The following is a 27,498-nucleotide window of genomic DNA, read 5'->3' as shown; positions in this document are numbered from 1 at the left end:
GTCTGCCCCCTGGTGGTCAGTGCGTGTCATAGTGACTATTTGTTCTGCCTTTATGGTCAATTTGCGTATTACCCTTTTATTATATAGGATGCCTCAGGCAACTAGTTTTAAGTGAATTTCACTGTGTGAATAACTTCTTTCAGTGCTGCAATTTGGTGATTCAGACTAAGATGATGTGATCTTAGATCATCTATTTAAGATGAAATAAATGATTCTACCTTTCTGGAAAAAAAAGAAAAAGAAAGGAGTGTTCCTAGGTGAAGTAACCATAAATGCAAATGTCCTGAGACAGACCTGAACTTAGAACCTAGTGAATGGGGGTAAGTGGGAAGAGATAAGATTTAAGAGTCTGTCAGGGGCCAGCTGTGTAGGGCATTATGGACTACAGTAAGGATTTCAAATAGGAAGCCTTTGTAGGATTTTAAACAGGAGAGTGATGTAATGTGAACTGACTTATGCTTTTGAAAGGTCATTCTGGCAGCTCTGTGCAAGCTGGACTTTAGGGAAGAAGCATGGAGGAAGAGGAATTGGTTAGGAGCCTGTTGCAATAGGCAGATAAAAGGTACTGCTCACTTGGCTAGAGCTGTAGCCATGGAGAAGTGGTTTCTACTGGCTGTTTTCAAGCACAGATGTTCTTCTGTAAGAGGCAGTGCTAGCATGCAAGCCACTGTAGCACGTGCTTTTCAGTGTACTGTTGCAGGATGAGATTCAGAGTCTGTTATAGGATTTGGAGCAGGTATGTGTATGATACTCAAGCTCAATGTGAAGGAGAGTACAAAATGCGAGAAGGCATTCTCCTGTGTATAGAAAGGCCAGCATTGTGACCAGGACAGTGTTAGGGTGCTGAAACTTGCACCCAGGAATATTAAAAGAGATACTGAGTATACTACTCTGCTTTGGAGATCTGTGTTAATGCCTTTCTCTAAGAGATAAATGTTGCTATCAGGAGTGAGTGGTGGAAACACTAGTGTATATCACACAGTGAATCAAGTCATGAAACTTTAAATGTATGAAACATTTACTATCACCATGAAACACTTACTATGCCATTGGGCACTAAAGTAAATGAAGTAAAATTGGTATTAGGAGATAAATGATTTATTGTGGAGCTGCATTACTTTTTATATTTTCAATATTCTGGAAAACAGATTTTATCATCAATCTAGGTTACTCTTTTAGAAAAAAAACTTTAATCTCAAAAAATTACATATATTTCCATTACAGTGACCATTTATAGGAATAGGCTTTTTAAAAATCTATGATCTATTACCTAACATAGCCTCTTTTAAGATATATAATTTAGAAGGATTTCCTAGCTAGCCAAGTCTTAACATGTGTAACTTAATAGCAGAAATCACAATATAACTAGAGAAATGAACTAAAGTTAGATCAGATTCTGGGGTACCAAGATGCTGCCCTGAAGAAATACACAATTTAGCAACAAAATAAACATTTGTTTAGGTATTTGAACACTTATTTCCCCCTGTTGGTCTCTATCCCAAGACGCTAAGATAGGGAAGCCTGTTTCTGAGATCTTCATTTGAAGAGCGAGGTCAAGGAGTGGTTAACTTGGACACAGCACTGGTGCAGAACTGATTTACCTTGTTTTAGATCTGTGGGCTGTCCGATTTTTTTTTTTAAATATATTTTATTGATTTTTTTTACAGAGAGGAAGGGAGAGAGATAGAGAGTTAGAAACATCGATGAGAGAGAAACATCGATCAGCTGCCTCCTGCACATCTCCCACTGAGGATGTGCCCGCAACCCAGGTACATGCCCTTGACCGGAATCGAACCTGGGACCTTTCAGTCCGCAGGCCGACGCTCTATCCACTGAGCCAAACCGGTTTCGGCCGATTTTTTTTTTTTTTAATCAGTTTGCCAGCAAAATTGGAAATGCTTTCTGCTTTTTTCATCAACAATCTTGGGCTCTCTCTCTAGAGGTCTTCTCTGTCAAAAACACTTTTTCTCTTTACCATGGGTTTTTATGTTCCTTGGATAAGCAAAGAACAACTCATGAGGAAAAAGGCACTCTAGAAAAAGATGGTAATTGTGAGACCAGATGGTAAGCATTATTTAGCTGATGAGGGTGTGTAGCTGTGCTGGAAGGTGTGGTAATACGATCTGGTTCTGCAGCCGTGACCTGTTTTTTGTATCTACAGTCCGGCGCCTCTCCTTCCATCTTTGTGGGCACTGGGGCCCTCACAGAGCGATTGGGCAGGTGTGTAAGAAAGGAATGAAGCTTGCGCTAGGAAAGGCAACTTCTGCTATTTATTCCAACCCACAGATATTTTTTGAATGTCCTTCTCCCCATGTTACTTATTGGCAAATCGTGCAGAATGTAACTACTCTTGTTCAGCACACTGACAGACAGTCCTGGGATTCCAGTTGCCATCAGTCTATCACGGTGTCTTTAAGGCATCTCCACTTGAAATTTTGCAGGTACCTCCAACTAAAGATAGATAAAAAGGAGATCATCATCTCTGTTCACCTCACCTCACCTCACCTCACCTCACCTCACAAAACACCAACCTTTTCTGCTGTGTTTCCTCCTTCAGGGAAAAGTGGCACCATTATTCCCTTACCCAAATGGATAATCTAGGAGGCATCCTAGACTCTCAAATCTTTCTTATCCATTTCATGCAGCCCATCTCCGAAATACTTTTCTAACCCTTCCATTCCTCTCTTTCCTCATTGTCACTGCCCTAGTTTAAGCTCCTCTGGAATTTGGAAACATCTGATGTTTTTGCCTTTATTTTTATCCAGATCGTTTTATTCATCCAGTGTTGTATATTAAATGAGACTCTGACCAATGAGGCCAATGAAATTTAAGTCTCATAGGAGGATGGGTAGATGAAGATCATTATTTCTTATAAGCTCAACAGGCTATTATAGTGTGTGGCTAGGGGTGAGAATCAATGATGGACTAGAGAAATTTCAAATGTCTTAGCCATATACAAGGTCTTCATGACCTTGGAGCAGGGGTCCTCAAACTTTTTAAACAGGAGGCCAGTTCACTGTCCCTCAGACCGTTGGAGGGCCGGACTATAGTTTTAAAAAAAACAAACTAGTCGGCTGCTAAGCAACAGGCAGCAGCGGCAAAAACACCTGGAGGCCGGATAAATGTTTTCGGTGGGCCGCATGTGGCCCGCGGGCCATAGTTTGAGGACCCCTGCCTTGGAGATCTTATCTGTTGCCACTTCTGCTTCTGATTTTACAATAAGTAACCATAAACTACATGTACTTCCTCGTACTTTCATGCTGTTACATACCATTTCTTGGTTTTATGCCATTACTTGGTCTGTGGGGGACCCATTCATCAGAAATGTTCTGGAAATAAAGCACTATTTCTTTGGAGTACCCAATTATTTTATTTTCCATGTTGGTAGGTATGAGTTGACTCATGAGAACCTCCAAAATGACTTGGGGCTTCTGTGCTTCTCTGTGTTTCCTCTCTTCTCCTTCTTGTTATCCTCCTCACATCCAATTGCAAGTCCTAGCAATACTATATAATAAAAGGCTAACATACAAATCGACCAAACGGCTGAACTACCCGTTGCTATGATGTGCACTGACCACCAAGGGGTACACTTAATACAGGAGCTGCCCCTTGGTGGTCAGTGCGCTCCCACAGGGGGTGCGCCACTCAGCCAGAAGCCCTGAGACAGGCTCACGGCACGAGCGCAGTGGCGGTGGTGGGAGCCCCTTCCGCCTCCCCTGCAGTGCTAAGGATGTCCAACCGCCGGCTTAGGCCCACTCAAATCCAGCAGTCGGACATCCCCTGAGGGCTTCTGGACTGTGAGAGGGCGCAGGCCGAGCTGAGGGGCCCCCCCACCCCCCGAGTGCATGAATTTCGTGTACCGGGCCTCTAATCTCATAATTAGGATGGTGTTACATCAGAGCTTTTTTAAATGCCAGGTCTTCATGGTCCAGAACATGCTTCCATGTTCTGCCCTGGAGGAACTCTGCCCTGGTACTGCGCTATAACAGACTTTACACATGATACCACCCACCATGTAGGTCATGTAGTCAGATAGACGTGCAGGGTATAAAGAGCTTTTATGTGTTTTATCTCAGTTTGATCCTCATCATACCCTGTGGAGTAGACAGGGGCCTAGTACTTTTCCTCTTTACAGATGTGGAAATGGTGATTACTTTTACTTTTTTCAACCTGACTTGTAGGTATATACTTGAGTCTCTGCAGATTATATCCCGATAGGGTCCACAATGTACTATGACCAGACTGAATTATGATTAGCTACTTATTATTAAAGGGACTTGGGTGTAGCTTTTGTTTGTAGAAGCTTGTTGGTACATCTGTAATTGGAACAAACTTAATTCTTAATTTCCGCTCACTATTGTTTAGAAGCCTAATTACCTTATAATTTTCCAGGCCCCATTTTCCACTTATGTAGTCCATCATCATCTTTTGGTCAGTTTTGTCCATGGCACGTCTCTGAAACAGAAGGGAAAACTTGTATGATTTGTTTTACATGTTGATTTTTGAGGCCTGGACTTTGAGTCCCTTAAATTACTCAATCAAGTCTTGAAAATCCAAATGCAGTGTTGGGACTGTGTGGTTGGGCCTAATCATAGTATTAAAAACATTTCTTTTCAGTGAGACGAAGGGAAGAGGACTTTGAGTTCCTCAATGAAGCGTCCACATATAGTAGCTTCTGGGTCAGGCCATAGTGTTTCCCACTTCCTATCTCCAATCTAGCAAGGTTCCTTGCATTTTCTTTTTTGGGTGGGGGGGTGAGGTGGGGGGCTAAAAGTTAGGTCCATCAGACTAGTTTATGGAACCATAGCTTTATTAAAAAAATCTTGCTCTTCTTGAATGTAAGAATTAGAAGACATTATAAACAACAAATGACTGTATTTGACTTCTCTCACTTTTGAACAAAGTCACACAGTTTGAGCAAGTCCACGAGAATAAGGAGTCCCCTTCTACTGCCTGGAAGGAGCAAAAGATCATTTTATTCAAAATAAATCTATTGAGATCCATGTTGCTGGTATCTCATCGAGCTCTGAATTTGAGTTCAATCAGAGCTTTGATGAAGGAAAGGGGAAAGAAATCTTGAAAGAATGCTGTTCCATTCATGAAGAGTTTGCATGTTTTCAGTTTCCAAGTAAATGGAATAATGGCACCATGCTTTTCCATCCAGGCATTTTCCACCCCGAGAATAATGCCCTTCCTGGTTTCTCAATGAATAATGCATTATTTCTGAAAGTCCAGAGGCATTCCTTTCATTTTCCTTTATGTTTAGCTTTCTAAGTGATTTTCAAGCAAGGAAATTCAAGGACTTGGACTAAATGCTTTATTAACATTTTTACTTGAAGTTCAAATAGCTTCTTGCCTATTATCTCCTGATGTTTGAAATATTTTTTTCTCTCTCTAAGGAAAGCCTAAGGTATTGTATTTATGAGAAAGTGAAATACCTTGGACAGTCTTCAAAGTGAATGGCAGTTTAAAATCAATACACATTTGGGTTTTAAAACAAAGAGCTTTCTGGGGGTACTCTTCTCCTTTATTTTCATTTCTCTGTTGAAAAGATTCAAAAAGGAAAGCTCACATCCAAAAAAACTCGGCTGTTTGGAGACTAAATCTTGTTTGTTTATATTTTGTGAAGCCCATTCCTTGAGGCTAGTCCAAATCCCCCACCCTGGTCCAAGTCTGCATCCACCTAGGCCCGTGGTCGGCAAACTGCGGCTCTTTGGCCCCTTGAGTGTGGCTCTTCCTAAGCCTTAGGAGTACCCTAATTAAGTTAATAACAATGGACCTACCCATATAGTTTAAGTTTAAAAAATTTGGCTCTCAAAAGAAATTTCAACCGTTGTACTGTTGATGTTTGGCTCTATTGACTAATGAGTTTGCTGACCACTGAGCCAGTACCATTTAAATCGAAAGATTCAAAAGCTCATCTGGGATCATCTCTATTTGCTGTCTACACATTGTATGGCCTGATGCATATGGGGTAAGATGTAATGGGACACGACAGTACCTACTGGTTCTATTGGCTCATGTTCTCCTAGCTGAGGATCCTAGATCATCCTGGGGTAACACAGTGGTAGATTTTAATACTGTTTCACCACCTTTATTTTTCCTGAGAGCCAAATGAGTGATTTCAGGAACTAAAAAACCTGGAATTAATAATATAATCTATATTTCCATTCTTCCTTTTATTGTAAAATCTTAATGACTTAGAATAGTTGGGAAGAAAGAAGACATCATTGATCTAAATTTGTAAGACGTCTAAAGCCTAACATTTGGTTTAAAATATTTAATTTGATTAATTTCAAGAAGTGGGAGTGCAACCATATTTTCTGGAGTGTGGACTCTGGATCCAGCCTCTAAAAGCAGAAACTCTGGTATCTATTTCCTGTCTGCCACTTTCTAATACCATGGTCTTGAGCAAGTTACTTAACTTTTTGGGTCTCAGTTTTTTCATCTGCATGATGGGAGAATAACTGCTATCTCATAGGGTTATTGTGCAGATTAAGTAAGGTAATATTTATAAAGCATATAGAAAAGCACCATTTAAGTGGCTGTTGAATAAAAATAAAATCAAACAGCCCTAGCCTGTTTGGCTCAGTGGGTAGAGCGTCAGCCTGTGGACCAAAGGGTCCCGGGTTTGATTCCCGTCAAGGGCACATACCTCAGTTGGAGGCTCCTCCCTGACCTGGATTCTAGTCGGGGCTTGTGCAGGAGGCAACCAATCAATGTGTTTCTCTCACATCCATATTTCTCTCTGTCTTTCCCTCTCTCTTCCCCTCTCCCTAAAAATCAATGGAAAATATCAATGGTGAGGATTAACCACAAAAAAAAAGCAGATAAACATCTTCTGGTTGTTGGAAGGGGCTATAGCCAAAGAGGCTCAGGCTACTGAGCAGATCCTAACAATGGTATTGTTATTGTTGTTACTGCTAAAATATACTGAGTGATTGATTTCTTAGCACCCATTTACTCTTTACAACAAATGACAAACTTAATGAGGAAAATATAACCATTTTTTTCAGATGAGAAAACTGAGGTATGAAAAGTAATTTGCCTAAGTTTACCCAGTTTACAAAACAACAAAACAAGGATTTGAGCCCAATCAACCTGAATTCAGAAACTGTGCTGTAACTAAATATGAAAGAACATTTGTCATAGTGTTTATCTTTTGCCTGAAAACAATCTTATGCTATTAAAATCCATACCTCTATGAGCATCAAAGTGTGTATCCCGAATGAAGTTTTTCATGTCTCAGTTGTTTAGCAACTCTATGTTTTGTTCAAAGTAATCATCATCCATGTCTCATAAATACTCCATCTTAGTAAGGTCTGAATTAATGAGGTTTTATTAAATTGATTATTTTATCATCATTAAATTCTTTTCTGATTATTTCACAATATGAACATTTTATTTCAAATGGTGATCTGGGGGTTTTGAATATCAGTATTTTTATATTGAACGGGAATTATTTCACCTTATGGTTGTTGGCTTCATAATTATATTTGTCCTCTCTTTTTTAAATCCTCCCCACCCCTCTCCCTGTCCTTGTAGGTGCCTTTATCATCTGCTGGACCCCTGGACTGGTCTTGTTACTTCTCGATGTGTGCTGTCCACAGTGTGACGTTCTGGCCTATGAGAAATTCTTCCTCCTGCTTGCTGAGTTCAACTCTGCCATGAACCCCATCATCTACTCTTACCGTGACAAGGAGATGAGTGCCACCTTCAGACAGATCCTCTGCTGCCAGCGCAGTGAGAACACCAGCGGCCCCACGGAAGGCTCTGACCGCTCAGCTTCCTCCCTCAACCACACCATCTTGGCTGGAGTTCACAGCAATGACCACTCTGTGGTTTAGAAAGGAAATGAAGAGGAGAAGCCAGCATCATCTATTGAGGGATGAAGAGCCTCCCCCTACCCAAATGCCAGGGCAAGGTGTAGGGTGTGTGTGTGTGAGAGAGAGAGAGAGAGGGGAAAACAAACTCATGTACTTAAACACTAACCAACGGCAGTATTTGTTCCTAGACCCAACAAGACTTGATATATGTTGAAAATTAGCTTATGTGACAACCCTCATCTGGATCCCCATTCCCTTTGAAAGTAGACAGTGGAGCTCTTATAATGGAATTCGTAAATAGACTCTGGAGTGTTTCTTTAGAGAGACGACACTAACTAGACTTCAAAAGATTTTGTGTGGTTTGGTGCAAGTCAGAATAAATGCTGACTAATGGAATCCACAACTTCATTTACACGCAGGCTTCCCTTTTTTATTTTTAAAGGATACATTTCATTTAATAAACATGTTTATGCCTATCAGTATGCTTGTGATGGATAAGACTATAGACTTTTTAAACTACCGTAACTTCATTTTTTTTCCACATGTAGGAAAACTGTAAATTAGACTTATTTTTGTTAGAAAGCATGCATGTAATATATGTATGCAGTATGTCTTACTTAAAAAGATAAAAGGGTATTAATTCTAAATCTTCTAGGAAATAGGAGAACCTAGATGTCAAAGCCAGTATTTGTTTAGGTTATGAAACAGACAATGCTCTAATCACATTACCTTTTTATTAAAGTGTTGTAACACATATTAAAAAAATGGGTTGTAAGTTTGTTACTGAAATAATATGTACTCTAAAAATGTCCTAGAAGATGAAACTCAGTAATATTGTTCCCACATATTTATAATACCCAAGTACATTCTAATTATTAGTACATCAGAAGGATTTTTGAATAGCCTGTGTTTTTCTGTATTATGAAATAATACATAGTCATTATAGGAAACTTGAAAAATGCAGAAAATGTATAAAACAGAAAAAATAATTACTGATAATAAATATCACAATCCAGAAGTAACCGCCCTTAACAGCTTTCCCCCCTGTGTATGCCTATATGTATATTATATAACTTTTATATAATTGGGATCATACTGTAAACAATTTTATAGTCATTTTTTTTCCACTACAGAATTGCCACATTTCCTACGGCACTAAAAATTTTACAAAAACATAATTTTTATGGCTATATAATATTCCATTTAATGGATGCAACTCAGTTTATTTAACCATTTCCATATTGTTGACTACTTAGGTTATTTCTGATTTTCATTATTATAAATGATGTTGCAAAAAGTTTGTGTACATGAGACTTTTTTCATATAATTGATTATTTACTTAGGATATGTTCCCATGAAGGATTTTTTTTAAAAAAAATGTGAATTGTCTTTTTATGCTCATACCTTTTATAAAAAGGGATTTCCTGCTTTGCACCTCATGGGTGACAATTGTGAGGAAAGCCAGTTAAATTACCTTTTTACAAAGGAAGTTCAGTGGTTAGTTTAGGGTGACTTTTTTAATATAGTAGGATGGACTAGAAACAGTCAACTGTCACAAATAACCAGGATACCCTAATTCATATGTCTAGCAATTCCAAATTTTATTTGAGGCACCAATTATTTAGCTCTCGGTAGCCACAACTGTAATGTAGCATTCAAGACAACGCGAAGAAGTCAAACGTGCCAAGTGAATGAAGGATCTTCCTATTAACTATCTTGGGACCCTTCTGTAGGAAATTGGTTGAGTGTCCGCATGTGACTGGATACTGTGTGTTCTCTGAGAATCACCCCAGAGGAACTGCTGCCATGTCAGGTGATACCTGTTTAATCTCACCTGTTTGTTGTAATAAGTAACCAATAAAGTCACAGTCATGAAGCAGGTGTGGGGAAGTCGGGGGTATGTTTAAGAGAAAGATGTCCAGAAGACGGTTGTCTAGGAGAAGGAAGTCAGTGCATGGTCACCATTTGAGCAGAGGGCTGACGTGTAAAGTGCCCAAAGTGAAAAGAATAACGGGGAACCAGTTAGCAGAAAGGTGCTTGCACATACTTTATACAATACACAGAGCGTTTTATATTGGAAGTGAAATAAATGAACTTGGACTTTCACTCATGCGCATGTATTCTGAAGGAGCTATGGACTATTTGAAATGAGAACGTACTAATTGGACCTTAATAAATCATTTTCTATCAGTGTTTGCTGTTCTGGTCAGTGCTATTTCTCTTGTCCAAGTCTGCGGTTTGCATTGCACGGTGCCTTTCTGCTTGTGACCTCCTTCATTTCCCAGCCTCAGGGCTCCTGAATGCTGAGGGGAAGCCACCACCATATGCTTCCCCAGCTCAGAACTGCTTTTTTTCAACCTGAGGAATAAGTCTTTGCCGTGTCCGAGAGATGGTGGTTTATGTTGCATCATAGGAGGGATAACATCTTAGGAGGATGCAACTGTACCCTGATTTTATCAGGCCTTTATGATGGCTTATGGAAAACTCTCCCAGGAGTTTACAAAGTCAAGGTGGTCTTTATGCTTATAGATGTAGTAACCAACAAGATAAAAATGATAGGTATCTTCCAGTTACTTGTTAATGATATTCTTTCAACACATTGCTAAAAGGTTGGAGAAAGATAAAATGTTTATTCGAATGAATGTCTCAGTGAGTACTTGGAAGCGAATTCTGTACCTTTAAATTCAGGTGGATGTCAGGTTTTTAGAAATCAAGTATCTTAGACCTCTTCTTCCCAAATTAGCCACCTCTCACAGATAGTCATCCCCTCTTATCCACAGTTTTGCTCTCCATGGTTTCAGTACCCTGTGGTCAACCATGGTCTGAAAATATGAAATGGAAAAATCCAGAAATAATTCCGAAGTTTTACAATTGCACGCTGTTCGGAGTAGCGGGACGAAATCTCGCGAGACCCGCTTCCTCTCACGAGACCCGCCTCCTCTCGCGAGGAAGGTGCATACTCCCTGTGTTGGGCGAGGAGCTGCGCTCTGCTCCTGGTCACTCACTCAGCGGCCATCTTGGTGATCGCAGGGACGGTCGCAGTTTTATGGTGATGGTATTCGCGCCCCCTTTATTTTCCTTTTTAATGGCCCCCAAGTACAAGAGTAGCGATGCTGTGGATATGCCGAAGGGGAACCGTAATGTGCTTCAAGTGAAAAGGTGAAAGCTTTCGACTTAATAAGGTAAGAAAAAAGTGGTATGACAGTATATTGTTAGAACTGCTCTGTTTTATTATTAGTTGTCAATCTCTTACTGTGCCTAATTTATAAAGTAAACTTTATCACGGGCAGGCATGTGAAAGGAAACATGGTGCTTGCAGGGTTCGGTGCCTTCTGTGGCTTCGGGCACCCCCGGCGGGGACTTGGAGCGCATTCCCAAGCACAAGAGAGGATTACTGTATTACCTTTTTCTGTACAGTAAGGCTGTCATTTCTAGGTTCACTTAACATTACATGATTAGTGAGTCTTATCGGTTTCCCTCTTCTCTCTCCTATTTACTTATTTATTTATTTATTTATTATTGTTTAAAATATTACATATGTCTCCTTTTCCCCCGATTGACCCCTCCCCCCAGGACAAGATCCCACCTCCCCAGTGTTCGTGTCCATTGGTTATGCTAATATGCATATACATTTAAAATTTTTAAAAATATATCTTTATTGATTTCAGAGAGGAAGGGAGAGGGAGAGAGATAGAAACATCAATGATGAGAGAAAATCAATAATCAGCTGCCTTGTGCCCATTGGGGAGGAGCCCACAACCTGAGCGTAAGCCCTGATGGGGAATTGGACCGTGACCTAGTTCCTAGATTGATGCTCAACCACTGAGCCACCCAGCCAGACTATACACATAAAATGTTAACTTTGGTAGAGAATACCAAAATACATTCCAAAAATATTGTACCAGTTTATAGAAACATGATGTATGACAGAATCTTTTATCTATATCTTCACCATAACTGGATGCTATTACTCTTTGAAGTTCCTTTCGTTAAAAGAGAGGTTGGATGCAAAATCCCGAAATACTTTGGAGATTAAGCACTTCTAAGTAACATATGGGTTAAAAGAAGAAATCTCAAGAGAAATTTAAAAATATTGTTAACTAAATAAAGGTGAATATAATATATAACTTATCAAGATTTTTGGGATACAGTGAAAGTAGTGATTACAGGAAATTTATACCAGTAGACGTACATATTAAAAAGAACTAAACTCAATAATCTAAGCTTTTACCTTATGAAACTAGAAAAAGAAAAGCAATGAAAACTGAAGTAAGCAAAAATCAATGAAATTGAAAAACAAACAATATCAACAGAGAAGATCAATGAAAACTAAAGCTGGTTCTTTGAAAAGATCAATAAAATTGGCAAGCCTCTAACCAGACCAAGAAAAAAAGGACACAAATTACTAATATCAAAAATGAAAAAAAGATATCACTGTAGATCTCAACGGACATTAAAGGATAATGAAGGCATACTATAAACAACCCTATGCTCACAGAGTTGATAACCTAAGTAAAATGGACCAGTTACTTGAAAGACAATCTGCCAAAACTCACACAAGAAGAAACAGACAATTTGAATAGGTGTGTAACTATTAAAAAATATTTTAATCCTCAACAGAGGATATTTTTCCATTGATTTTTAGAGAGATTGGAAGAGAGGGAATGACAGAAATATTGATATGAGAGAAACGTAGATTGGTTGCCAACTACACAAGGCCCAACCTGGGCCCGGGCCAAGGAGGAGCCTGCAACCTAGGTACATGCCCTTGACTGGAATGGAACCTGGACCCTTTGGTCCGCCCTTGACCAGAATCAGTCTGCAGGCTGACGCTCTATCCACTGAGCCAAACTGGCAAGAGATATTAAAGAAATTGAATCAATGATCAATAACCTTACAGAGCCTCTGGCTCAGATTTTTTCACTGGTGAATTCTACTTAAGGAAGAACTTACGTAATTTCTCTACAATCTTTTAGAAATAGAAACAGATACTCATTCTATGAGAACAGCATTATCCTAATACTAAAACCATTCAAAGCCATTATAAGAAAAGAAAACTAGAGGCCAATATTTTTCATGAACATAGAAAAATCTTCAGTAAAATATTAGCAAATTGAATCTAACCATGTATAGAAAGAATTGCATACCACGACCAAGTAGAATTTATTTCAGGTATGAAAGGTTTGTTAAACATTAAAAAAAACCAAAACCACAATTAGTGTAATCCATCATATCAACAGGTCCCCCTCAAAAAGAAAAATCACACATATCAATAGATGCAGAAAAGCATTTAAGAAAATCCAGAAACCATTAATGATAAATAACCCTCAGTAAACTAGAAATAGAGGGGTTTTCCTCTACTTAATAAAGAATATCTACAAAAATGCTGCATCTAACATCAGACTTAATGTTGAGAAACTTGAGTATCTCACTAAGATGAGGTACAAGGTAAAGATGTGTCCTTTCACCACTCCTTTTCAGCATCATACTAAAAATTATAGTTACTGTACTAAGAAAAGGAAATAAAAGGTGTATAGATTAGGAAAAAAGAAATAAAACTGTCTTTGTTCACAGGTGTCATGATTGTTTATGTAGAAAATCAGAACAAACAGCAAGTGGAACTAATAAGTTGTTATTGCAAGGTTGTATGATACAAGATTAATGTGCAAAATCGGTCATTTTCCCATATGTCAGCAATGAACAGGTGGAATTTGAAATTAAAAGCACAGTAGCATTTATAGTAGCACCAAAGAAAATTAAGTTCTTCAATATAAGTCTAACAAAACATTTACAAGATTTAATGAGGAAAACTATAAAACTCTGATGAAAGAAATCAAAGAACTAAATAAGTGGAGAAATAGTCCACGTTTGTGTATAGTAGTTACTCAATATCATCATGATGTCAGTTTTTCCCAAATTGGTCTATAGATTCAATGCAATCCTAGCCCAGATTCCACCACGGTATTTTGTACATATTGACAAACTGATTCTAAAGTGTATATGAAGAGGCAAAAGACCCAGAATAGCCAACACAATATTGAAGGAGAACAAAGTTGGACTCTCCCACCTCAAGATCTATATATATAAAAGGTTAAGTGACCGACCATGCGACTGTCTGGTACATATGACGTGTGTTTCCATCTGTCATTGTCTATTGTGAATTTTGTTGTTTTTGTTGACATTCTGAAGCTGAAAGAAAGCGATTGTCTACAAAATATGCCTGAAGACCAACTATTGGCACAGTGGACCACTGAAGTTGAAAGAAGCCGGTGTCTTCGACAGAATGTATCTGAAGACCAACTATTGGCACAACTATTGCACAATTAATTTCCTTTCAATGTGCATGAATCCGTGCACCGGGCTACTAGTTTACTATAAAACTACAGTCATCAAGACAGTTTGCTATTGGTGAAAGACTAGACAAATAGATAAATGGAACAGAATCAGAACTTAGAAATAGACCCACACAAACATAATCAACTGATCTTTGACAAAGGAACAAAGGCAATCCAATGGAACAAAGATAGTCTTTTCAACAAATGGTTCTGAAACAACTGAATATCCACGTGGAAAAACATGAATCTAGGCACAGATCTTACAGCCTTACAAAAATTAACTCAAAATGAGGCCTACATGTAAATGCAAAGCTACAAAACTCCTAGAAGTTAACTTAAGAGAAAATCTTGATGACCTTGGGGTTGGCAATGACTTTTTAGCTAAAACAGATCCAGTGATATACTAGATTCATTAAAATTTAAAACATATGGTCTGTGAAACATATGTTCAGAAAAGACAAGCAAGAGACTGGGAGAAAATATTAGCAAAATACATATCTGATAAAGGCCTATTATCCAAAATAGACAAAGAACTCTTAAAACATAACAGTAAATAATGCCATTTAAAAAATGAGCAAAGACCTGAACTGGCACCTCACCAAAGGAGATATATAGATGTCAAATAAACGTATAGAAAGATACTCAACATCATATGTTCTTAAAAAATTACAAATTAAAAGAACAATGGAGGTACCACTACACACCTATTAGAATGGCAAAAATCCAAAACACAACATCAGAAGGATATGGAACAATTGGAACTCTCATTTATTGCTGGTGGGAATGCAAATGGTATATAGCACTTCAGAAGATATAGTTGCAGTTCCTTATAAAACTAAATATCCTTTTACCACGTGATTCTGCAATTGCGCTCTTTAGTATTTTGCTCAAAGGTGTTGAAAACTTATCTCCACACAAAAATCTGCATATGGTTGTTTATAGCAGGGACAATACTTTTTAGTTCTTTAGAAGCCCTGATGTTTGGATGGTTCTTGAAGATACCAACTTAGATCTCTCTGAAATCTGAAGGAAATATTTTACAATCAGAAACTTAGCTTCATCTTTAGAGCATATTTTTCTGACAGTGCCTTCAATTTGTCCTTTTCCTGAATCTGTGTGTGTGATGTGTGTGTGTGATGTGTGTGTGTTGTTTTGTTTTACTTAGCATCGTTTGCCATTTTTAGAAATTGACAGCTTTCAAATCAAACAATTCCTGGATCCTTTATACTTAGCAGTCTTTTATTTTTCCCAGCTCATTTCTCTTGTGATGCATCCTTTCTAATAAAAGAGTAATATGCAAATTGACCATCACTCCAACACACAAGATGGCCATCCCCATGTGGTCAAACATAGCTGCCCCCATGTGGACACAAGATGGCCTGCAGGGGAGGGCAGTTGGGAGGAACCAGGCCTGCAAGGGAGGGCAGTTGGGAGCAATCAGGCCTGCAGGGGAGGGCAGTTAGGGGTGACCAGGCCAGCAGAGGAGGGCAGTTGGCGATGACAAGGCCTGCAGGGGAGGACAGTTGCAAGGAACCAGGCCTGCAGTGGAGGACAGTTAGGGGTGACCAGGCCTTCAGGAGAGGGAGGTTAGGGCCAATCAGGCCGGCAGCGGAGTGCAGTTAGGGGCGAGCAGGCCAGCAGGTGAAGCCAGTTAGGGGCAATCGGGCTGGCAGGGGAACAGTTAGGCGTCGATCAGGCTGGCAATCAGGTAGGCAGGCAGGCAAACGGTTTGGAGCCAGCAGTCCTGGATTGTGAGAGGAATGTCCGACTGCCCGTTTAGGCTCGATCCCTCAAGGGGTCCCAGATTGGAGAGGGTGTGGGCTGGGCTGAGGGACAACCCCCCCCCCTTTTCTGGTGCACGAATTTCATGCACCAGGCCTCTAGTTTTATCATAAATGGCAAAAACCCCCACCCACCCACATACAAAAAACCCCCCCAAAAACCCAGGCAAAACCTCAAAACCACACCTGGAAATCTAGTTAAATCACCAAATTCATAGGTATATTTTCTACTTTCTATGTTAATGTAGGTGTCAGTGTTACTAAACTTTCTGCCACTCTTTTATTTGTTTTTGTTATTTATTTATTTACTTTCAACAATCCTTTTGTAATAGCTTTATTGGAATATAGTTCACATGTAATTGACTAATTTAATGCGAACAGGTCAATGACATTTAGTATAGTCACAAAATTGTACAACCATCACCACAACTTAAGAACATTTTAATCACCTCCCCCCAAAAAACCTATATCTTTTATCAGTCACTCCCCTTTTTCTCCCAACCTTCTCTTCCTCCACCCCAATCATAGGCAACCATCAATCTGTTTTCTGTCTGTATAAGTTTGCCTAATATGAACATTTCACATGGATACATTCAGTGACCTGTGCTCTGGTCATTAAGGAGAGAAAATATCTCTAGTACAGACAGTGACACTGAGCTTTAGTTAGGTTTGCCTTCCCAAAATCGTGAGTCCTGAAACCTCCTATTAAATGGCCTGGGTGGGGCCAATGTCTCATTAATATATAGATGACACTTGAAGTCTATTTTGCACAGGTCTCTAGAAGAGGCAGAATGGTGTTATTCAGTGGCTTTCAACTCTATCAAAACCAGTGTCTACCTTTATTAACAATTTTGTGTTTTAAAAATTATTATTCTGAAGTGAGGTTCTTAGATAATACAATCTACCTAGTTCATAATTTAAAAAATGTCTAATTCTTTATCATACAGTGGAACACATGAAAAGAAACTAATCCTATATAATAACAGGCTGATATGCAAATTGAATGGCAGAACCACCAGTTGCTATGACGCTCACTGACCACCAGGGGGCAGATGCTCAATGCAGGAGCTGCCCCCTGGTGGTCAGTGCGCTCCCACAGGGGGAGTGCCCCTCAGCCAGAATCCCTGAGCCGGGCTCATGGCTGGCTAGCGCAGCAGTGGTGACAGGAGCCTCTCCTGCCTCCTCAGCAGTGCTAAGGATGTCCAACTGCAGGCTTAGGATATCCCCTGAGGGCTTCCGGACTGCGAGAGGGAGCAGGCCAGGCTCAGGGGACCCCCTCCCCCAAGTGCACGGATGTTGTGCACTGGGCCTCTAGTTTAAAATAAAATGACATTTCAATACATGAATGCTCAGAAAAACACACACACTACAGTAGAGGAAATGAGGTAGTTAGATGTTTGTATACATATGTTGAGTTCAGTTTAGATTTCAGAGAGACATTATTTAACCAAATATAGTAACTCCCACCAGTAACACAATCAGTGAAGTCCAACAAATTTAATTACATTAAATACAGGGTCACATTATTTAAAGGCCAATGAAATGGCTAAGCAAATGGCAAGCAGCGAGCCTACTGAGATGTCCTGGGGTTGGCCGTGTGGGCCCAACTGTCCCCACCCTATTGTAGTTTGGAGCCTCCTGGTGGCAGTTGCTCTGCTGGAGCTTAATATTGATGGGAAGAATTCTAGATTCTGTACTTTCAATTCTTGAACTGGATTGTAACATCTTACTGGTTCCCTCACTAATTAATGAGCTAAATAACATCTTTGCCATGTATTCATATAATTTTTGTAGGAGAGTCATGGTTTTATTTCTTAAAAAAAAATAACCACTTAGCTCTATCAAACCCCTCCCCCCCCACCCCACCCCCCCAAAAAAATAAAAAGGGTGGCAAGAGGCTGAGGGTCTGGAATGGGGAAGGTTAGAATGTGCATGAATTCATAGCCTGAGGACATGTCAGGAACTGTAGACAGCAAGAGTGCACGGTGCAAACACCAAAGCAAGGCAGGGCCTGTTACACCTGGGCAGAAGCAGGTGTCCAATCCTGGACACCAGCTGGAACGAGCCCGGAATCCGTGGGTGTCTCAGAGATAGGCCACAGCTCCTCTTTCCAATGCCATGGTATCCATGAGCTTCTGCTACCCAGATGCCTCAAGGAGAAAATGGTGAGGAGAAAAGTTTCCCAGAGGAAACTGAGTTAAGCTTCAATAAACTAAGTTTTAAAATAATTTTCAAAGTTACCCTGCATAAATGAGATTGATTTTTTCTTTTGAAATAGGACCTCAGAAGATTGAATTCAGTATAAAGAAATAAAGTAACACTTTTTCACCTCCAAAGCGAAACTATACATTTAACCATATTATGCATAAAGGGGATCATGGCATCTATGTTGCATTGTAATCTTTCCCCTCTATGGATATCATTCAGGCATTTGCATACACATGTATCTCAACCTTTAAATTGCTGCATGATATTCCATTGTGCGCATATATTATAATTAAAATACTGTTTGGTGAACATTTAAGTTTTTATAAATTTTCCTTCATAAAAATGCTGGGATAAGAATCTTATCTATCTTTGTGCACTTGTCTGATTACTTCCCTAAGCTAATTTTCTAGAAGTGAAATTGCTGATACAACAATTAAATAGGTCTATTCAATTTTTGATGCTACTTACTGGATGTCCTTGAAGGTTTCCAGTTATTAGAGAGCTCATTTCCCCATGCCTTCATCAATACTTATCTTGAGTAATCTTTTGATTCTTAGCCAAATTGGTATGTATTTACCAATTTCTTGCTTTAATTTTTTTGTTTATTGGTGGGATTGAAGGTTTTTTCATAAGTTTATTATTTTTCTTTGCATATTCCTTTTCTATTTTTTATGAGTTATTGGCCATTTTAATTTGGGATTTATTTGTTTTACTAACCTTATATAAGATAACTGTTTTTCCTAGCTTTGATATAATATCTTTGGCTACATAAAAGTGTTTCATTTTCCCTTAATTGTATATTATTTTCATTTATGTTTTCTGAATTTATGTACTAGAAATGCTTTGTCCTCTCCCATTTTGTAAATGTATTTAGCTATCTTTTACTCTTTATTTCGTGCTTCTATTATTTTTAGTGGCTAAATATTCAATATCACTGAAATTTATTTAAGTGTATGGTAAGAAGTGGAGTTGTGCCTTTATTTTTCCCAAGAAAAAAGTCAATTTTTCTAGCTCCAATTACGGAATTATTCATGAATGTACACATGTGTTATAAATGTATGTGCCCATGGGGAAAGATAAAGAATAAGAAAGATACAAGGTATTCTGTTGATTTCAACTCTTTTAGTTTAATAATTCATATATTATAACTTAATATTTATTTTAATTATTGCAATGTTAAATGTTTTAATATATGATATGGAAACTTACCCATACTATTTATTCCTTTGAGTCAATATTTTTGTAGGTATTCTTATACATTTGTTCTATTTATAATTTAGAATTAACGTGTCAACCCTCCCCCCCCCCAAATTTGTTAAGTATGAGAGTTCTTTGCTAGATTTACAGATTTGTTTTCTTTCTTATAAAGTTTGTGATTGGCATATGCCATAATTTATATTGTTCTGCTTTAAGTATCAAGTTAAAATAGTTTCGCCATAGTCTCTCATTGTGAATTTGACCAAACTCAATGCTTATGGCTTAGATGGACATGGTTGAATATTTTTTTTATTCACTTGATACAATAAAATTCTTTGTTTAAATTTATACTTCTACAAGTGTTAGTATTTCCAAGCCTTCTATTTTCTTTTTAAATTCATTTTCCAATTCTACATTATTTTGTTTTGGGCATGTAGCTTATAAACAACAAAAAGCTTGATTTTGCTCTATTATTCATTCCATGAGGATTTATACAATAAGATTAATTAAAAGTTGCCTCTTTTTTATTCTCTTTATTAAGCTTTTGTATATGTTTATTTTTCTTTGTTCTAAGTTGCCATTTTGAAATTACTTTTCTAGTTTTCCTGAAGTTATACATTTAGAAGTGTTTTTCAAAAACATTTTAACCTTTATCAATAAAAATGTTCCCCTTTTTCCAGTTTTACTTCCTTCCTACACTTTTTCATATATTAAAAAATCTGCATATTTATTTTCATATCCTTCCCCCCCCCCCAAAAAAAAATTCTGTTTCTCTTGGAAGGATCTTTGCTAACATATGCCAACAAGTCCTTAGATAACTCTATTTTGTTGGTCATCTAGCTTGTTAGTTTTCTTTCCACCACATCTTCCTCTTTCTTTACCTCTCTATGCTGGATCATTTTTCTTTTGGCTTCCATGAATGTTTTTTCTTCCAGAAAGCATACTTTGTATGTGTGAAAATATATTTCATTTTTCCTCTCACATGAACATTTTTTGGCTGAGTTTATAATTCTTGGGCAATAATCTCTTTCTTAAGGAATTTTTAAATGTTGCTCAATTGTCTCTAGCATTGAATGTTTTGGGAATGATAAATGATGTCAGTCTGATACATTATTATAGTGCAGGATTTAATCTTTATTTTGGAATTCAGAAAACAGGAGTTTCTATCTTAGTATCTATCTTTTTTTCAAAATGTCTCTTGTAGACTTGAGAAGAATATTCTCTAATGGTTAGAAGTAAAATTTTATATGTTTTTTATTACATAGAATATATAGATTGTGTTATAAAATTTTTGCTCTTTTGTTGTGTTCTGCTTTTCCTGTCAACAACTCAGAAAGACAAATTGAAACTACTCTGATGGTGCATTTGCCATTTTTTCTTTGGGGATCTATGAATTTCTACTTTTTGTGTTCTGAGGCTATTAGAAGTGTTCATGTTTAAAACAATCTTCCTAGTAAATTAAATCTTCTATCATCATGGAGTAGTCCTTGTTATATCAATAGTGATTTTTAACATAAATGTTTTAAAATTTGGTCTTCATATAGTTGAGTATTTTTTTACTGCTTCTCAGGATTCAGTGAGTCTTTTTATGTAAACTTAAATCAGCTCAGAGAATTTTTATTTTATTATTTCTTTCATGTGCTCTCTAGTCATTCTGAAAGACCTAATTATGTAGATGTTGGACCATCCTGACCTTATTATTCATATTACTGACCATTTCTCTTACATTTACCTTAGTGTCTCTTTTTGCTATAGATTCAGTCATAATTTCCACTACAATGAAAACTCCATGAGATCAGGGGCCATTTGCTTCATGTGTCCCTGGTGTCTGCATGTGAACCAGAAGGGACAACAGACGAGACACTTAAATAATATTTATTGAATAAATGAGTGAATTATTGGTGTGCTTGCTCTAATTTATTTTCAGCAGTCCAGGGACTATTTATTTTACTATTTCTGGCCTCTAGTTATTTTTTTAACTGTATAAATCATCTTTATCCCCCCTAGAAACTCATTCTTATTCTCTGATTAGTCCTTTTCCATAGCACCCTACATTAGTTTGATGTGTCCCTGTAGTCTACCAAATTACACTGAAAATGCACAATGTGATTTCTAAAAAGTTGGTTTTTTTGTTTGTTTGTTTTTTTGCTATTGAGTCTACTTCTGTGAGAGGAGCTTTGGCACTACGCTAGAATATCTTTTTATCAATGAAGGATAAACTTGACTAGTATTGGAGCTGATCCGAGCCCTTTCAGCAATTGAATATGTCACTTTTTGGTGTCCCCACTATGGCTTAACCTGACCAGCTAGCTACTGACTGGAGGAATCTGAAAACATGCTTTTCTTTGGATAGAGTTAATGGATGGAGATTATAGAATTTATGCAGTGTTGATTTACAATCAGCAGTTCTTAACAGTATTGAATTTCACTGCTACTCTGAAGATCCTTGAAGGCTCACTATGGTTTAGGAAGAATAGAAGTAAGGAGAAAAAGATGTCAACATTGAAAGCTTTGGGGCATGGGATTTCTTAATAAAATTGAGAAATTAGTGCCAGGATAGAGTGCGCAGGCACTCCTCCACTCATTAAAAACAGAGCACCTAAAAGAAAGGTGCCAGTGGGATTCTCCAGGGCAGGCCAGTTCTGACTTTGATTTGCATGTCCAGTTCTTCACTGAGGGGCTCTACCCACACAGATATCCTTTCCCCCCTTCTGGTCACAGGCCCTAAGGTGGGAGGGAGCCTCATTTGTTTAGGTTGAGGGGAGGAGGGACATCTAGTGGTAGTCTGCTTCCAGGAGGACTGTTACTGGAGATAAAGCTTCAGTGTCAAAAATCTGGGACAGAGGTCCTGTCCTGACATCTGATGAAATACTGAGTTGAGTGTGTGTGCTTCTCAAGAATTTGCCCATCTGAGCAAGGCATCAAGTTTACTAAGGGCTGAGGGTGGTTATCCACCTGGAAGACATCTAGAAGCACATTACAAGGATGATAGACGGTGGTGATGTGATTTTGACTAGAGGGGCAGGGAGACATATTCAAAATTATTAATCTATGTAAATCATTTTAGCATCTGACCTTCCCTAAAAGAAAGGCTTTTCCCACCTTGGCTAGTCCCTCTCCACTACTCTCTGAGGAGCATTTTCCCCTGTCTCACCAGTTCCTGGAAACAGTGAAAGGGCAGAGAAAGCCCTAATTGGAGATGGGAACATAAAGAGGGGAAAACAACTCAGGGAAGAGACAGGAAGTTGATCTCCACAGTAAATCAGAGGGAAGACAAGGGTTTTTAATTGGGTACCACTTTCTGTTTGTTTGTTTTTGAGTTGCATATTTAAGATTGAAATTTAAAAAAATATCCTTCCTATATAATAAAGAGGTGATATGCAAATTGACCCTCATGCCGTACCACTGTCACAAGATGGCTGCATGCACAGTGGGGGCAGGGCAGTGGGGTGGCACTCCAGGACTCAGGGCCATCCTGTGGCATGCTGGCCACGTGGGGTGGGACTCCGGGACTCAGGGTGGTCCCATGGCGCGAGGGAGGGTGGGGAGGGCCCGGGTCTCACGCGATTTCACACGACAGGTCACTAGTATATTAATAATTACTATTTTGGAATTCTTCTTCTTGTTCTTTGAATGTGACATCATCCAGGAGCCAGGTCCACTTGTGCCCAAGATTCATAAGGATCACAGTTTCTGTTCTTGCTGCCATATCCTCACTGCTGCTTATTCTTAACCAGAGTTCAGAATTCTGGCTTTTTCCTAAAATGGCTCTTTGAGCCTCAACTCATGAACATCTGACTCTGACTGCTCTGCTTCCATCACAGGAAGAGGTTAACCTGACCTTTGATTCCTCATTTTATCAACTCGGCCCATCTCTAAACTCTTCTTGACAAACCCAGTCCCTAATCCCCTCTTCCGACGTTCCACTCCCAGGGTTCCTGCTCAAATAGTTGTCAGCTCTGCAGAGCAAGAAGTGTGCTCCTGTTCCATTGTTTTGTAAAGCTCTGTGTTCCCTTGCACTAGTTCTCAAACAGAATCTTTTCTGAATAGCACGCCTGACATTTGATTATTCCTATAGGAATGTCATACTAATCTCTTTGGTATTACAGTGGGGCCTTTGCTTACGAGTGTCCTGACTTACCAGTGTCCTGACTAACAAGTTTTTTGAGATACCAGCTGTCTCTCACGGATTTTTTGCATTGAGTTGATAGAGTAATTTGAGTTAACAAGCTCCTTAATGAGCTTGGTCATGGAACGAATTAAACTCATAAGTCAAGGCCCCACTGTGTAAACTAGTGGCTCCATAAACAAATCATTTCTAATCTGTTATTTGGAAAAGATTTCTATAGCATATAGATTGTATTCATTGCATGCCATCGTGTGTGTGTGTGTGTGTGTGTGTGTGTGTGAGATATCCTATGGAAGAAATTGATTTTTTTTTTTTGGCATTTCTTGCTTCCTCTCCCCACCCCATTGTACAGTATGCTTTATACACGCAATGCTGGGGACACTTGCACCAATACAGTGTATTCCTTTTAGATATCTTCCATTTAACCAATGGGGAGATATGCACAGGTATCCAGAAAATGTTCACTTCCCCTTCCCTGGAAAACAGTCTCAGTGGTAAAGCCAAACAGAGCAGGTGAGTTCATTTGAATTATTAAAACTCACGACAATTTTAACATCAAGGATTGGGAACAGCTGCTTTTATTCGTACTTGTTAAAAGCTGAACAGGCTGGAGGTAGAACACGGGGGCTATCAAATAAAGCAACCCTGGCTGTGCAGATGAGGTCTGACAATTCATCTTCAGAAAATGAAATGAAATGAGCCTTCTATGCATAGAAACACTTAACAAAAAAGCCGACTACTTTTGCTAATCAAGTATTCCAAAGCCTTTTGCAAAAAAACAAGGTAAGTTCATGTTTAATCAAGAAAACCTTTCATGAATGTATATGAGTGTATAATTTAAGTAAACAGTAACTGTTTCAGTTGTAATGTGTTGGGAGGATGGTAGCCTGTGTGGAGTCTAGAAACCTAGAGTCAAAGAGTGAGTCATTTATCTCCAACCCAGTTTGGAGAAGGGGCTGCCCTGCCTGGAATGAGATAGGACTATCTCTATGAGGAGACTCCAGGGAGGTTTTCACATGGCTTCATTCGGTTCAGTGCTCACTGGGAAACCTTTGAGGTTTTTTTCTTTCTTTGAATTTTTGTTTGTGGATGATATTTGATGTGAGGCATTTGTTATCTTCATTATAAAGTTATAGTTTTACATTGCATATTTTAAAAAACAAACATTTTAAAAAATCACTCTTAATTTCACTTAGCTACGCATCACAATTGGCATGTATTTTCTTCCAGTCTATTTTTTAGGACTATGTCTTATAATAATAGTATGCAAGCCATTTTTTCTGTCTCCCCCTCCCCATTTAACATTCTATCAGAAGCAAATCTCATACAGGTCAATCATATTCATACTGGTAATCATTTTTAATATAGCTGCACAAGCACCCCAAGGCTTGTCTGTATATATGACACAAAATAATTAAATATAAAATTTCTGTGCCACCATGTGAAAATAGAGCTTGTATTTGCCAGCATGACTCACCTGAGCCTGACGCTGCACAGCTCCCTGAACAAGTACAGGGCACCTTTTCACAAGTCTAAGTATTGGGTACCTGAGTTCTTATCTCCAAATTCACAGTGGGACTCTCTGCCTGCCTGTTCATCTCCGTTTGGTGATGAGTTTGAATGGTGGGCCAGTCTTCTTGATTTAGCATCTTCCCAAGACAGTGCCTTTCAGATTTCTGTTGTCACTGACAAAGCTTTCTGACCTACCATTACCCTTACAAAACAGGCTTTTGGAGCCCTCAGTGGAGCCCAATGCCCAACACACTACTCCACACTTTGAGAGCTAGGCTCCCCAAATAACAGGTTAAAGTTAATTTTTTCATGGCAGAAAAACATGTTTATGCATACGATTGCCATCTAGAAATAAAGGCTCGCACAGATGTGTAGACATCAGTCTTGTAAAAAGTCAAGGGTAAAATTGTTTTGATTAGAGAATTAAGAAGTTAAGGGAAAGGACTGAAGGCTTTATTTGGGGAGAATAATGCTAGGCAGGGTGTTCTTGCCTTTTTTTTTTTTTTAAACCTTATCAGAATATAAACAGTTTTTTTCCACTCTGGCTGAAGTTTGTGATGAGCTCAGTAGTAATGACAGGAGGGCAATATGCCAGTTTGATTTCTCATTTGTCTGAGAGATAAACTGGACATGCAAGGATGTTATGGGAAGATAGAGAAGAGACAAATAAACTCCCTTGACTGTATCAGTTAATCTATTGTTACGATATAGCACCTAACAAACATCCATAGATTGTCAGTTGCATATAATAAGCATGTATCTCCCATGTCTGTGAGTCCTCTGAGGGTCAGCCGATCAAAGCTGGACTTGGGTCAGCTTACAGAGAAGTTGTGCTCCATGAGTTTCTCCATGCTTCTACTGGGACAGGTCCATACATGTTCTTCTCATAGTGATGTCAGAGCTTTTTAAAGGGACTTTGAAATGGCACCATCTCTGCTTCTGTATTATTGGCTAAAGCAAGGCACAAAGCCAACCTCAAAGTTGAAGTGTGGGGAACTATACTTTGCTCATGTTAAGACTATGGCAAAACTGTAAATGTAGAGAGTGGCAAGGAATTGTGGCCACTAATGAAAACTATTATATTACACTGGGGATAAGAGAAGACTTCCCATGAAAGGGACACATAAACTGATCCTAACAGGATGAGAAAAGAGTAAGCTTAGGGGTTTGGAATGGCATCCCAACAGAAGGAAGGGAGAGTAGGAAGGCAAATGTACATGGAACTGTATGATGTTTTGGGGAGACTGGAAGTGATTGATTGAAGTTCAAGGCATGTGAGAACATGATTGAAGAGGAAGGTATAGAGATAGGATGAGATCAGGCCTTGAAGGGCCTTACGTATAAAGCAAAGGAGTTTAAATAATATTAGAGCCAGGGAAAGCCATTTAAGAGTCTCAGATTTGCCTTTGATGAAGGTCATTTAGGGAGAAATAGGTAGGAGAAATTGACATAGTCCAGAAAAGTGTCAGGGAGATCAATAGAGCAAGTAGAGAGGCTACTGAGGAGATGTCATAAAACCTTGAATTAAGGCAGGGATTAATTCAGAAGGGACATCCACAGATGAGTAGCATCAACATCACTTGAAGCAACATCACATGAAGAGCTCATTTTGTGATTTAGACAGTGTGGGAGGCATAGGGGTAGATGTTTATTAGCTCAGTTTGAGATCATTCTGGGTCAGGATAAAGGTTTGAATCTTGAATCTGTGGATTTGGATGAGGCTACCCATGGAAAGTGATACAAACCCATCTGAAGTTCCAAATAACTATGAGTACAGAAGTCAGATCCTAGATGTAAGGAGAGAGCTAAAGAGTAAGAAGAATCATCTGACTGGTAGGAGAAAAACGAGAAAGGTGATGTTATAAAAGCAGAGGGAGGAAAGGTGATCAGCAAGATTCAAAGGTATAGTAGAGAGATGTTAAATGAGATTTTAATAAAAGGATCTATTGAACTTTGAAACCAATGGGTTAAAGGTGACCTTGATGAGGCTAATTTTAGGCAAATAATGGGTTAAGTGGCTCAGCCAGGGTCACACATAATATTCAAATGAATAATTTGGGATTCAGACCACAGTTCTGACTCCAAGTCAGTTTTCATTCTGTGCTGTGCCAACACAGCCAAGGGTTTGGTGAGCCTGAGGAGGGGCGGAGAAGGATGTAGAAAAGACACAAAGAGAATGAGCTGGACAATCTCCTGTGCCTGGCTGAGGCCACAGAGAGAGATCCAGACAGCAAGCTGAGCCTTTATTTTATAGCCAGAGGTAAGCAAGGTAATAGTCACCATAGTTACAATGTTCTTGTGAGTTTCACTTGTTTTGGCAGCACTTGCTGCATCTCCCACAGCCCATTAGCTTCCCAGATAAGATCTAGGGAGGGTCATAAGGTCAAGCCTAATTATGCTAAGAGGGCTGTGCCCTCTAAGCTGGGACTTGTTTGTGGCTTTGCCAACAGGTCATTTCAGAGGCTTAACCCTATAGTTGCTCCCTACACATTCGGTACATATCAGCTACT

General features: G+C 38.8%; 1 protein-coding gene across 2 annotated transcripts in view; it reads left to right on the top strand.

Moving 5' to 3' along the window:
* Window positions 1-10,019, top strand: part of LPAR1 (lysophosphatidic acid receptor 1) — a 195,259-nt gene extending 185,240 nt beyond the window's left edge. For both annotated transcript variants that reach the window (XM_015568774.1, XM_006771179.2), the window contains exon 4: window positions 7,546-10,019. In XM_015568774.1, coding sequence (XP_015424260.1) covers window positions 7,546-7,847 — 302 coding nt within the window. In that variant the 3' untranslated portion in view covers window positions 7,848-10,019. The remainder of the gene's footprint in view (window positions 1-7,545) is intronic.
* The last annotated feature ends 17,479 nt before the right edge of the window (window positions 10,020-27,498 follow it).

The sequence above is a fragment of the Myotis davidii genome, unplaced genomic scaffold (genome assembly GCF_000327345.1).
Source record: "Myotis davidii unplaced genomic scaffold, ASM32734v1 scaffold64, whole genome shotgun sequence".
NCBI classification, from domain to species: domain Eukaryota; kingdom Metazoa; phylum Chordata; class Mammalia; order Chiroptera; family Vespertilionidae; genus Myotis; species Myotis davidii.
This window is presented reverse-complemented; position numbering and strand designations above follow the sequence as displayed.